This window comes from Pristis pectinata, chromosome 20 (genome assembly GCF_009764475.1).
Source record: "Pristis pectinata isolate sPriPec2 chromosome 20, sPriPec2.1.pri, whole genome shotgun sequence".
Lineage (NCBI taxonomy): Eukaryota > Metazoa > Chordata > Chondrichthyes > Rhinopristiformes > Pristidae > Pristis > Pristis pectinata.
The window spans coordinates 1,833,042-1,847,045 of record NC_067424.1 but is presented as its reverse complement, the minus strand read 5'-3'; the positions used below and the strand labels follow the sequence as shown (position 1 = coordinate 1,847,045).

The window sequence follows — 14,004 nt, the reverse complement described above, 5'->3', positions numbered from 1 at the left end:
CTTGTTTTTAATGACTGATCATAGGAACTAGAAGTAGGAGTAGGCCAACTGGCTCCTCACACCTGCTCTGCTATCCAATAAACCTCGGCTCCACCTTCCTTACGAACCCCACATTCTTCAACTTCCTTAATGTACAAAGGTCCATCGATCTCAGTCTTCAAACGTTCAGCAGATGAGCCTCTACAGCTTCTTAGAAAGAGAATCCTAAAGATTCATTGTGTTCTGATTGAAGAGTTTTTTCTCAGTTTGGACCTGAATGGCCAACCACCTATTTTTGAGAGGAACCCCAGCCAGAGCATAAGTTTCAGTTCTTGAAATTCAATTGCCAGCTATTATTTAAAGTTTCAAATGCAGATCAGTAGTCTAGATATCTGAGTACTAGCTCCATAACTTAATCACAATGTTACTGCACATGCCCTTGGAGTGAATTTCTGATGAGTAAAATCCCACTTCAAAATTTCATTCATCCAGCAAGATTTGTTTATAACTGTGATCATCTATAACGAGTTTCAGCAAAGTTTGTTTCACTGGTATTGCATTGAATGACAAATGTTGTACATTTGTTTTTTGACTTGTACATACAAAGGTGCCTTTAAGAATTTATAAATTAAAGAAACTATGATAATTAAACAATTCTGTTTTCTGAAGCATAAAACAAACTGCTGGAGGAACTCAAGAGGCCAAACAGCTGCTGTTGAGGCAAAGGAACTATCTCTTTGCTTCCACAGATGCTGCTTGACCGCTCAGTTCCTCCAGCACCTTGTTTTTCGCTCTAGGTTCCAGCAACTGCAGTCTCTCCTGTGTCTCAGTTCTGTTTTATGGCCTTTTTCATTTCTTGTTATGCAATAGGATAGTTAATATTTTTACTGAGACTGAATTACCGTTTGTTCCCAGGTGTTTTTTGTTGAATCTGTCTGTGATGATCCAGAGGTCATTGCTGCAAATATTAAGGTATGTAATATCGATTATCTTCAATCCAGACCTCACTGTCAAATAAGATGTGTTGAAGAGCATTGTCGAAGGGCAAAATATTTCATTTGTTGGGGCTTGATGGAGTAGATAAAGGCATGATGTTTCCCCTGGCTGTAGTGCTAGAACCAAAGTAAGGGGTCTCAAGTTAAGGGGCAATCAATTAGCATTGAGCTGACAAGAGATTTATTTGCACAAAAAGCAGTGAATCTTTTTAAATTTAAATTTTATTTACAGCGTGGTAACAGGCCCTTTCAGCCCAACGAGTCCGCGCCGCCCATTTTAAACCCCCAAATTAACCTACTCGTACGTCTTTCGAATGTGGGAGGAAACCGGAGCACCCGGAGGAAAGCCACACAGACACGGGAGAACATACAAACTCCTTACAGTGACGGGAATCGAACCCCGATCGCTGGCACTGTAGTAGAAGAGAAAATGTAATAGAAGAGAAAATGAAGACTGGGGCATTTTAAAAGTCTCTAAAATTATAATATTTTTATATTCACTTGGGGTGGGGGGTTGGCAATGCCAGTTTTATATTCTATGCCTACTTGCCCTTGAGTAGGTGGAGAGGAGCTTGTGCTTGTTGGTAGGCTGTTCCAGGATTTAGACTCGGGGATGAAGCAGCAAAGAGTACATTCCTTTTTATGGGGAAAGACAAAACTACACGTCAGAGATATAAGGTAGTCACCAAGAAATCTAAATGGACTGTGTATTTCATGTAGTCATGCTTTGGATCATCAAAACATTCAGTCTAATGCATTCTGATGATGAACATCCGTAAATTTAGTTACAAAAGTGAAAACACTATTTTTACTCTGAAGCAAATGTGGATTTTGGCAAAGGTAACAAGTATTTTGATGTAGGGCCTTCTGAAGGGCAATAGTTTGACTGCAAAGACTCCTGCAGTATTCACTTTAAATCATCAGTACTGATATGATGTTACTGCATAGCTCTTTTTGTTTTAGTGCTTTATAAGGGTTAAGGAAAATACAGAATGTTGCTTTAAGAAGAAAATGCTTCAAAGGAATTGATATTGGGAAAAATAAATTCTTGAAGCAATTGCTTGTTTTGTCGTGTAGAACTCAGTGAGATGTTTTGTACTGCTAATGTTACCCTGGCTGCATTGTTTACAGCTGCATTCCAAAGTAACCTCAAATTACTCTGCAGACTACTTAGGATCCAACCCTTTGAGTGTTCTGCAGGAAGGAATGCTCTTTCATTCTATGCCCATTCAGCATGTTGAGAAGCACCAAACAATTTAAACACCACCGTTTTACGCAATGTGGCTGCTGATTATTTTGGTACAGAGGATAGAGGGAGGGGAAGAAACTTAAACTAGGATCTCTGTACCATCAAATAGAAAGGATATGATGGAAAGGTAGGGCAGGCTGCATCTGTGGAGAGAAAAGCGGTTAATGTTTCAGGTTGATGACCTTTCATCAGAACAAGGAGAAGTCAGGAAACAGGCAGCAAAGGAGGGAACACCCAGGGGAATGGTGTTAGTGTAGGCAAATGAAGGTGCTGCTATTACCTTTATAATGTGAGAGTTCAGAAATGGGTGCATTATTTACATCTGGGTGTCAATCCAAACATTGCCTGGCATCACTTGCATAAGGCTTTCCACGTATTATTTACAGGAGGTGAAGGTTTCAAGCCCAGACTATGCAGAGGTTGCAGAAGACCGGATAATGGATGATTTCCTCAAACGCATTGAATGTTACAAAGTTACCTATGAACCGTTGGATCCTGATGATTATGACAAGTAAGAGTTTTAAAATGGAGGTTTTTAGGGAGTCAGGAGTTATGGAATTATGTGAATATAGCAGACATTAAATAGATTAAGAACCAGTCTTCAGTTCTTCATGTAAATTGCAAGCAGTAATCAGTTTGAAGTTAAAAGGACAGCTTTGTACACAAACAGCACTGTCTGTAGAGCACAGGCTGCTGGCCTACAGCAGGGGCCTGGCTGCTCAAGAGATACAGTTTGCAAAGTGAAGTGACCATGAGATGTTCTTGTATGCATCAGCCAAACGTAAGAAAACAGGGGTATGTTAATTGGCCTTCATCAAACCAGGCAACACTGGCAAAGTTGTTTTGCACCATTGCGACCGAGTTCAAGGAAGCTTGCAGATCAGACTGATATTGTCACTTTGCACATCAGACATGGTCACAGGCATTAATAGTTGGGATATTTGTGTACTCAGAGAGTGAGCCTTCACAGCATTAGTTTTGGGTGTCTGGGTTCTCTGTCCTCAGAAGCTTTCAGTTTCTCTCAGCAAAGGTGTTTGAATATTCAGAGATGTCTCCCGTTGTAGATACGTAGTTCAATGGAAGCACTGTCAGATTCAAAGTATTGAAGTAAACAATGTTATTGTAATGATTGAATCACCTGCTGTTACCTTTGTTCTCAAGAGTATAAAAATGTGATGTACATTAAGTTTGGGAGACTCTACTGAGGGGATCTCCAGGAGAATGTCTCTGTCATGAGGGATCAAGACTTTTATATCACCAGCTCCAGTGTGTCTCTGGTGACTCAGTTCACAGTCACAACAGAGGTCATTTAGTAATCTGTGACTAAAGTTGTGATTGACCCTTTTTAGTTTTCCAGATTTACCCTCTGCTTCCAGTTCTCCCTACTGAATACAGACTGCAAAAGCAGGTGGCTGTGAAACAGTTTTAATTAATGCTTTCGTGAAGCTAAACTTAAGGAAATAATTATACTGTTGGGAGACCATTTTTAATGCAGAATAATATCTATTCATAAAATAGAATTGTTACGGACTCAGTGAAAGTCCCTTTAAGATAGAGAGTGTGTGTGTATGTGTGTGTGGGGCGTGCTTACGTCAATAGAAGATAAAGGACGTAATGACGTTGTTGAAGAAGTCAGAAGAAGAAGAAGGAGAGAGAGAGAGAGAAGGGAGAGAGACACCAGCCTGCTTGTTTTCTCTATCGATGGATGAGAAACAATAACTGTGTTTGCCACTGAAATCCATGTATGGAAGTTGGAAGTAATCCGGTGGAGTTCACTTTGTTGCTGACCTGTAGAAGGAAACAGGTATTTGTGTGTGGACGACCACGGTTCGGATGCTTTTCGGGGTGAGGAAGTCACTACCGAGTAAACACTGGAGTGTCGTTTGGGTTCCATCGTGGAACATTTGGATTTCGTATGTACTCTCTCTATGTTTTTCTACATCTACATCTTATCTTCAGACAACGGTGGTTGTTGAAGAAGCCCTTGCTCATGTTTCACCTTATGGCTTGCGGAACTGAACTTTAAGAACCATTCCGGAACTGGGAGTTTTGGACTTTGTCACACGCACACACGACGAGTTTAGTTTTGGGGTTAATGTTCAAGGTTTAACATTTTTGAATTCTAACATACTAACATTTTTACTTTTATTTTACGTATTATCATAAGTAGTGATTAATAAAATAGTTTTTAACACTGAATCATGCTCAGTGTGTTTCTTTTGTTGCTGGTTTGTGACAGAATGCTAGAACTTAATAGAAAATATATGCTGAAATACTTCAGATTCATTGTATTATAGGTTTGCATTTAGTTAAGTGTGAAGTAGGTGCTGTACCTCATCACTAAGGTCTGGTCGTTAATCCTATTCTGGTTTGTTTTTAGGTTTCCTGTTTTTTGTGTACATTTCTCAACAACTACTTGTTCTACTCTGAGAAATTTAAAATGAATCTGACTGTTTTATTTGTTAATACTTAATGGGTCCAATTTTTTCCTCGCCTTTAGAGACTTGTCCTTCATTAAGGTAATTAATGTTGGTCGAAGATTTCTCGTGAACAAAGTCCAGGATTACATTCAGAGTAAAATAGTGTATTACTTGATGAACATCCACGTCCATCCACGTACTATCTACTTGAGTCGGCACGGAGAGAGCGAATACAACAGTCTTGGGAGGCTTGGCGGTGACTCGGGCTTATCTCATCGAGGGAAGCAGGTACAGAAGGGCTTTGAATTCAGGGTTCTGATTCAGCTAATAAAATATTTGAGAGATTTCTGTTGTCTGTTATTTACAGTAAGTTTGCTTACATAGTCACGCAAATCTTTCCTCAATGTATTTCTATGACGTACTGAAGCAGCCTGATATATCATCAAGGCACGTATAACAGCATCGTGCTCACTTCTGCAAGCCGAAAAACTAACTGGGTCAATAAAGTAAAAGCTGAGCTTGAGTAACCAGGCTGTGAAGAAAGAACCATTTAGGGTTGTGTTTGAATTGATGGGTTAATGAACTAGTTAATGACTAGTAGGCAGCTACGTTAACTTGTGTCACTTTTTATAGTATGCAGAAGCTTTGCGTCAATTTGTTGAGGAGCAGAGAATCCCAGACCTGAAGGTTTGGACTAGTCAGCTCAAGCGAACAATCCAAACTGCAGAGGCTCTAGGTGTTCCGTACGAACAATGGAAAATCCTCAATGAGATTGACGCAGTGAGTAGAGTAAAATAATATCGGTCCACTTTATAAATTGACCTTTTCCTATCAATGTTGTATTTTAAAAGCCACTGAAAGGGAAGTTGCTGACTGCAGTCAACAGTTCCACATTTTTCATGGCATTCTTTGGTAAAACTTATTACAAGATTGAATTAGTTGTCGGAGGTGATCATTCAGCCTGTCGAGTCCATGTTTGCTTATTGTAAAACAATCTCTTCAGTCCTGTTCCTTGCTCGTTCCCTGACAAATTATTTTCTCTCATGTCCATCCAATTCCCTTTTGAAGGCTCTGACATCACTCTTCCAGATCAAAACTACTCCCAGTATTTTAAAAAATATGTGTTATCTGACCATTGCCTTACATCAGTGCCCCAGTCCTTGTGCCATCACAAATGGGAACAGATTCCTCCTCTTATCCCTGTCTAGACCTATCATGATCTTGTCCACCTCTATCAAATCTCCTGTCAACCTTCTTTACTCCAATGAGAATGACCCCAGAGCTTCTCTCATGGCTGAAATGCCTCTTCTGGAGCCATTCAAGTAAATCTCTTCTCCACCCTCTCTAGAGCCTTCACATTCTTCATCAATAGTGTCTGTTAACTACAATTTACACAAAAAAAAACAATGTTGGAAGAACTCAGTGGGTCAAGCAGCATGTGTGGAGGCAAATGGTGTAAGTCGATGTTTCGGGTCAAGATCCTGCATTAGGATTGAGGGAAGAGGAAAGTTGCCAGTGTATAGCAGTATGTGGGGAAGGTGGGATAGAGGCTGGTAGGTGAAAGGTGGAACCAGATCAGAAGGGGATGATAGGTCTTCCAGCCTTATCCCACCTCCCCTTGTACTGCTACCTACTGGCTATCCTGTCCTTTCCCTCTCAGTCCTGATGCAGCGACTCTGCCCAAAACATTGACCTACACCTTTTAAGGCATGCTGCGTGACCCACTGAGTTCTTCCAGCATTTTGTTCTTTTGTTCCAGATTCCAACATCTGCTGTCTCTTTTGTGTTCAAACTATAATTGACAGTTTGTTTTCAGCATGGAAGTTGTTTGAAATCTTTGTCCTTAGAGTCTCGCATTGGTAATTAGTGTGTTCATTTCCAAGGGTGTTTGTGAAGAGTTGACGTACAGTGAAATTCAGGACAAGTATCCAGATGAATTTGCACTACGAGACCAGGACAAGTACCATTACCGTTACCCAGGAGGAGAGGTATGGAGGCAAGGCGTCCATCGTTTCTACATTCATCAGTTTTGTGGAGTATTAGTTTGGAGTGTGAGCACCAGAGTGGATAACTGAACATGAGTGTAGTCTATCTGAGTGTAATGCAACACTATTAGTGGACAGAGACCCCACTTGCACATCACTGCTTATCCTGAATAGCCACCTACATTAGTGAGAGACTGCTTGCCATCACCTTGGGCATCAATGAAAACTCCTTCCCACGTCCTTCCTTATTGTTCTCCTTGTCCTCACAAACTGCCCCATAGCCTTCTCTTCAAACGGATCTGTGACCTTCAGCATGATATCACCAGCAAGCACATCTTCTCAACTCTTTCAGCTGAGTCCATATTCCACCACTCCAAACACCCACTCCACCTTCCAGAGCACTTCCCAAGCACATACAGGCGATATAACGTGATTTTTAACTCTTCCCTTTTCACTGTCCGGGTTCCGAAGCCTTGCTGGTGAAACAGTGACTCGTTTAACTGCTTTCAGTGTTGTATATTCATTAGTCCAATGTGGTCTCCTCAAACATGAACAAACACATTTTGCAATGCCTTCATTCAATCTGCAGGCATGACCCTCAGCTTCCAAGCCATTTCGCAAAGGAGTGTCTCCTCTGTCAGAAGTTCAATAGAAGTGTGAGGAGCAACACATTGTATTGATTAGGCATTCTGGACTCTTGACTTTAACCATCTCAGACCAAAATCATATTTCTTCCTCTTGATAAGTATTGGTGATGAATCTGTTGCTCCTGTGGTCTTTTGTCCTTTGACATGTTCATATTCTGTTCATGTTAGCCTATCACTACTCCTTTGGTCATTTACTCTCTACTGCCTTCCATTCTATCACAACCTTTGGTCTCCTCTTCCCCCCTTCTTTCCCTGTCCCTGGCCTATCGGTTCTTCCTGCAAAACTGATTCTGTTTCCTTCCACCTGCTTAAGTAATTAACTGGTTTTCATACAATCCGATAGACCAGCAGTGGAACTGCCAGTAGGTGTCAGAGGAGGCAGATTCAGGAGGATGAGGGGGAGATCTCATTGAAACCTATTGCATCCTGAAAAGCCTTGATAGAGTGGATGTGGAGAGGATGTTTCCATCAGTGAGAGAGTCTAGAATCCGAGGGCACAGCCTCAGAATAAAGGGATGTCCCTTTAAAACTGAGATGAGGAGGAATTGCTTCAGCCAGAACGTGGTGAATCTGTGGGATTCGTTGCCACAGACGGCATTAGAGGCCACGTCATTGGGTGTATTTCAGGCAGAGATTGATGAGATTGGTAAGGGTTACGGGGAGAAGGCGGGAGAATTGGGTTGAAAAAAATGAACCATGACTGAATGACAGAGTAGACTCGATGGGCTGAATGGCCTTATTCTGCTCCTATAAGATGTCTTTATTAGTCACATGTACATCAAAACACACAGTGAAATGCACCTTTTGCATAGAGTGTTCTGGGGGCAGCCCGCAAGTGTCGCCACACTTCCAGTGCCAACATAGCACGACCACAACTTCCTAACCCGTACCTCTTTGGAATGTGAGAGGAAACCGGAGCACCCGGAGGAAACCCACGCAGACACGGGGAGAACATGCAAACTCCTTACAGACAGTGGCCGGAATTGAACCCGGGTCACTGGTGCTGTAAAATGTTACACTAACTGCTACACTACTGTTATATCTTAGGGTCTTATGATTAGTCATCATATGGGATGCATTAAAATCTGAGAACATTTTTTATAATTGGAAACTTAGGGAGCTTTCTGAGTGTGTATTCTTAATAAATGCTAATTTCAATATTTATGTTTGTTAAATATAAACATTTAAAAACTATTTACCGAGGCAATCAAAAGGCCCTGGGTATTATGGAAGTTTCAACATTAAAGTGAAGGGTTTTGTTCTCATTGAAGTTTAATTACAGGTTCCGTCTGGTTATATTTACTGTAGATGTGTAGAAACCGTGAAGAACTCTGTTTCAATTAACTGCAGTAAAAGCACAAGTTAGACTCCACTTGTTTGCTGGTCTGTTCCTCAGAGTTGAGACCAAGTAGAGTCTTCACGTTATGCAAAGTTACATGCTGGGGACTTGTCTAAATACACAGATGTAAAATAACATAAATTTTCATTTAACTGTAGATATTTATAGCTGGTACAGAAGGTGAGAATACATGGGATCCAGGGTGAGATAGCAAATTGAATACAAAACTGATGATGGTAGGAGGCAGGGGGTGGTAGTGAAGAGTTGCTCTTTAGATTGGAGACCTGTCACCAGTGGTGTGCCACAGGCATCGGTGCTGGGTGCTTTATTGTTCATCTGGTATATTAATGATTGGCTAAGAATGTAGGTGGTAAGTTTGCAGCTAACACCAAAATTGGCAGTGTAGTGGGCAATGAAGAGGGTTGTCTAGAAAGTGGGCAAGGGAATGGATGATGGAGTTTAACTCAGACAAGTGTGAGGTGATGCATTTCAGGAAGCTAAACTGGGGCAGGACTTGCACAGTGAATTGCAGGGCCCTGGGGAGTGTTGAACAGAGAAGCCTTGGGGTACAGGTACATTGTTCCCTGAAAGTGGCGACACAGGTAGACAGGGTGGTGAAGAGGGCATTTGGCACGCTGGCCTTCATTGGCTGAGGCATTGAGTGTAGAATTTGGGACATTGTGTTACAGTTGGATAGGTCGGCTTGGAGTATTGTTTGCAGTTCTTATAGAAACATTGCGATTAAGCTGGAGAGGGTGCAGAAAGGGTTCACAGGAATATTGCCTAGACTGGAGGACTTGGATTATAAGGAGATATTGGACAGGCTGGGACTGTTTTCCCTGGAGCGAGAGGCTGAGGGGTGACCATATAGATTTATAAAACGATGAGGGGCTTAGATAGTCACAGTTTTTTACCCAGGGTGAGGTGACTAAAACTATAGGGCATAGGGTAAGGTGAGAGGGAAAGGTTCAAAGGGGAACTGAGGGGAAAATTTTTCACACAGGGTGCGGGGTTTATGGAACGAGCTGCCAGAGGAAGTGGTCGAGGCAGGTACAATTACAATGTTTGAAAGGTATTTGGACAGGTACGTGGATGAAAAAAGTTTAGAAGGATATGGGCCAAATGCGGGTAAATGGGATTAGGTGATGGATATCTTTGTTGGCATGGACAAGTTGGGCCAAAGGGCCTTGTTTCCATGCTGTGTACCTCTATGAATTGATAGTTGGAAGGTTTTATGTACTTTCAATGTTGAAACAGAAATGTGTGCACTCATTAAAAATATTCATGTATATAATTGTAGATAATAGATTCTAGTAGTTTCATTGAGAAAAATGGGACAAATATTTCGGCCATAGTAGTTATTAAACGCCTTGTGTTCTTGTTCTACTTTGAAACCATTCTAGAACATTTTGTTTGGTTCCATTTCTCTATGTTCTGTATTCATCACGTTTCTAACCTGTCTGTTTGTGTTCAGTCCTACCAAGATTTGGTTCAACGAGTGGAACCTGTCATCATGGAATTAGAGAGACAAGGGAATGTTCTTGTAATTGCACACCAGGCTGTCATGAGGTGCCTCATCGCTTATTTTATGAATAAAGGAGCAGGTACAACAATAAGTAAATGCAAGTACTGTCTGTTATACGTCCTTTCCTTTCCCCAATCCACCTTTGCTTTTAGCTCTTCTGATGATGCTCTCACACTGAGATGCACCTCCTTGAATTCAGCTGATCATACAAAACATAGCATGCGACTGTGAAGCTGTTGCACTGAACCTTACCCCGTTCTCACCCAAGCAGTGATGTAGCAATAAGGCATGAGAACTCTTTACTAATTACATTCTGCCATCCTCTCAACAACTGCAGTGCAGTCAATGTCCACAGTAAAAACAACTTTATTTGAAGCATTTTTATCCCCTGTCCCAAGCTGATAAATCTTTGCTGGGGTATTGTCTCACATGGACCTCTGCTGAATTTTCACCGTGGCTATTATTTGTGTAGGTTGAGACTTGGTGTCAGCACGTTAAGGTCGCGGCTGATATTGAGAAGCTGCAATCTGCAGATGGTCCAGCAGGCGTTGCAGAATGACAGTCAGAAAGTGTACTTGCTGCCTTAGCCAACCTGAACACGGGTGCTGAGTGAGTTGTGGTGATTGAACACTGCCCGTTTTCCTGGGTTCTCGGCCTCAGTTGCCTCAATAGGAATTTGTTTATTTTTGCAAATTTTCATTTAGCTGGATACCATTACGCAATTTAAATTCGCAAGGCCCTAAATATGCACCAGAAATGTCACGTTCATAGAATATATTTCTAATGCAGCTTGTATCTTTTCCTTTTAGTATATTAAATATAGTTTACTGCTGCCCTACTAAATTTCCCCTTTACACTAAAAATTACATAAGGAGAGAGATCCACAAGAAAATAAGAAGTAGGGCATGCAGCCTCTCAAGCCTGCCCTGCCATCAATATGATCACGGCTGATCTCTGCTGGCCTCGGCACCTCTTCTCTGCCAGTTTCCCCCTCGCCCTCAATTCCTCGATCTTTGAAATACTTATCTATCTCCTGATCTGGCCTGCACCACCCTCGGGCAAGATGGGGTATGTAATTTACTACCAGACCTGTGAGTTGGGTACCAGCTGCAGTATCATCTGCTTGTCTCTATAGCATGGCTAATGTGCAATTTGTCCTTTTACTAATTTGTTTTATGTTTTAAAGCTATGGAAACTAGAAAGCTGACATTCTGCATTGTTTTCTTGAGGCTGTTCTGTAGGACTGTCATGATCTGCTAACGATATTTTTCATATCTCTGGAACTGTTGTTAATTTTTAACATAAGAAGCAGGAGTCGGCCATCTGGCCCGTCGAGCCTGCTCCGCCATTCAATAAGATCATGGCTGATCTGGCCGTGGACTCAGATCCACCTACCTGCCTTTTCCCCATAACCCTTAATTCCCCTACGATGTAAGAATCGATCTAACTGTGTCTTAAATATTTTATTTGTTCAAAGGATGTGGTAATGGCAGCATTTATAGGCCATCCCTGATTGCACCTGAACTTTGAAAGCAATTAAAAGTCAATCATGTTGGTGAGCCTGGAATCCTGTCAAACTGATGGAATGAAAAGCCATTAAGGGATTGGAGTGAAATATTTCTGTGGCCTTATCCAACGTGTAAAGGGCATGAATCCGATGAGCAAAAAAAGTCCCTGCATTAATCAGTACAAATTGGTACCAGAATGATAACGCACAGACCACTATAATTGTTACTAACCACAAAATAGTTTATAAATATATTCATGAGAAAGCAATTTCAGAAAATGACGAAGACGAGCAATGCTTGTTAGCGCTTGCCATCTTGGGGATTGAAGGCAGTGGTCCACAGGTTATCGTGAGCAAGATTTGTTTTGACCATAGTAATTTCACATCTGCAAGTCCAGAGCTCGCTGAAAATAGCCACGCAGGTGGATAGGGTATCAAAAAAGGCATTTGGTTTGCTTGTCTTCATAGGCCGACATGCTGAGTATGAGAGTTGGGAAGTCATGTTGCAGCTGTATAAAATAAGGTGACGTTTGGCGCATTGTGTACAGTTCTGGTCACCACACTACAGGAGGGATGTGGTAGCAATTGAGAGAGTGCAGAAGAGATTCACCAGGATGTTGTCTGGAATGGAGGGCTCTAGTTATAAGGAGAGATTGGACAGGCTGGGTTTGTTCTCAGTGGAATGTAGGAAGCTGCGGGCTAACCCTACAGAGGTTTATAAAATTATGAGAGGCATGGATAGGTTAGATAAATCTTTTTCCCGCCGATTTAAGGTGAGAGGAGAGAAATTTAAAGGAGATCTGAGGGGTAAGTTGTTCACACAGAAAGTGGTGAATATCTGGAGCAAACTGTCATAGAGCTGGTAGAGGCAAATACAGTCACTTGATTAAAAAAGCATTTGGAAAGGTACTTGGATAAGAGAGGTGTAGAGGAATACAGACATAATGATCTAGAAAATTGACACATGGGATCCACAGTGACTTGGTAGATTAGATTTAAAACTGGCTTAGCCATAGAAGACAGGTAGTGGTGGAGGCGTGTTACTCTGACTGGAGGTCTGTAAACGGTGGTGTTCTGCAAGGATCCATGCTGGGACTTCTGTGAGTTCTGCAAGGATCCATGCTGGGACCTCTGTGAGTTACATAAATGATTTGAACAAAAAATGTAGGTGAATTGATTAATCCTTTAACAGACAACAGAAAATTGGCAGAGATGTGGACAGTGAAGAAGATTATCAAAGGATTCAACAAGATATAGATCAGTTGCAGATATGGGTAGAGAAATGGCAGATGGAGTTTAATCCAGACAAGTGTGAGGTGTTGCACTTCAGGAAGTCAAATGTAAGGGGAAAGTGTACAGTAAATGGCAAGACAGAGGGTCCTTGGGCTGGAAGTCCACAACTCCCTGAAAGAGCCAACACAAGTAGATAGGGTGGTAAAGAAGGCGTACAGCATACTTGACATCATTGGTCAAGGTGTCGAGTATAAAAGTTGGGAAGTCATGTTGCAGCTGTATACGTAAAACTTTGGTTAATCCACGTTTAGAGTATTGTGTGCAGTTTTGGCTGCCACAGTACAGGAAGGATGTGGGGGCTTTGGAGAGTGTGCAGAAGAGCTTCACCAGAATATTGCCTGGGTTAGAGAATATTAGCCATAAGGAGAGATCGGACAAACTGGGATTGTTTTCTCTGGAGTATCAGAGACTAAGGGGTGACCTAATCGAAGCACCTAAAATATAGAGAGGCATAGACAGGGTAGGTAGTGAGAGTCTTTTTCCATGGGTGGAAATGTCCCCTCAGGTTGGGTGAGACTTGAACTAGAGGTCATAGGTTTAGGGTGAAAGGTGAAATATACAAGGAGAATCTGAGGAGAAACTACTTCACTCAGAGGGAGGTGTGAGTGTGGAACGAGCTGCCAGCGGAAGTGGTGGATACGGGTTTAATTGTAACATTTAAGAGAGGTTTGGATAGGTACATGGATGGGAGGGGTTTGGAGGGATATGGTCCGGGCGCAGGTTGATGGGACTAGGCAGAAGATTAGGTCGGCATGGACTAGCTGGGCCAGAGGGCCTGTTTCTGTGCTATGGTGCGCTATGACTCTAAATGTCAAATACCAGAGGGCATAGCTTTAAGGTGAGAGGGGGAAATTTTAACAAGATTTACGTGGCAAGTTTTTGTACACAAGAGTGGCAGGTGCCTGGAACACTGCCAAGAGATGTGGCAGAAGCAGACATGATAGGTAGATTTAAGAGGCATTCAGACAGGTACATGGACAGGCAGGGAACTGAGGGATATGGACTATGCGCAGGCAAGTATGTCATTCAAATTGGTATCATGGTCGGCCCAGACATCGTGGGCTG

The 14,004-nt window shown here is 42.0% G+C and overlaps 1 protein-coding gene across 1 annotated transcript in view; it reads left to right on the top strand.

Moving 5' to 3' along the window:
• LOC127580702 (6-phosphofructo-2-kinase/fructose-2,6-bisphosphatase 2-like) overlaps window positions 1-14,004 on the top strand; it is an 87,397-nt gene that overhangs the window by 33,499 nt on the left and 39,894 nt on the right. The window contains exons 7-12 of the mRNA XM_052034468.1: window positions 895-951; window positions 2,610-2,734; window positions 4,724-4,931; window positions 5,277-5,423; window positions 6,527-6,631; window positions 10,089-10,218. Of these exons, the coding sequence (XP_051890428.1) occupies window positions 895-951; window positions 2,610-2,734; window positions 4,724-4,931; window positions 5,277-5,423; window positions 6,527-6,631; window positions 10,089-10,218 (772 nt within the window). The remainder of the gene's footprint in view (window positions 1-894; window positions 952-2,609; window positions 2,735-4,723; window positions 4,932-5,276; window positions 5,424-6,526; window positions 6,632-10,088; window positions 10,219-14,004) is intronic.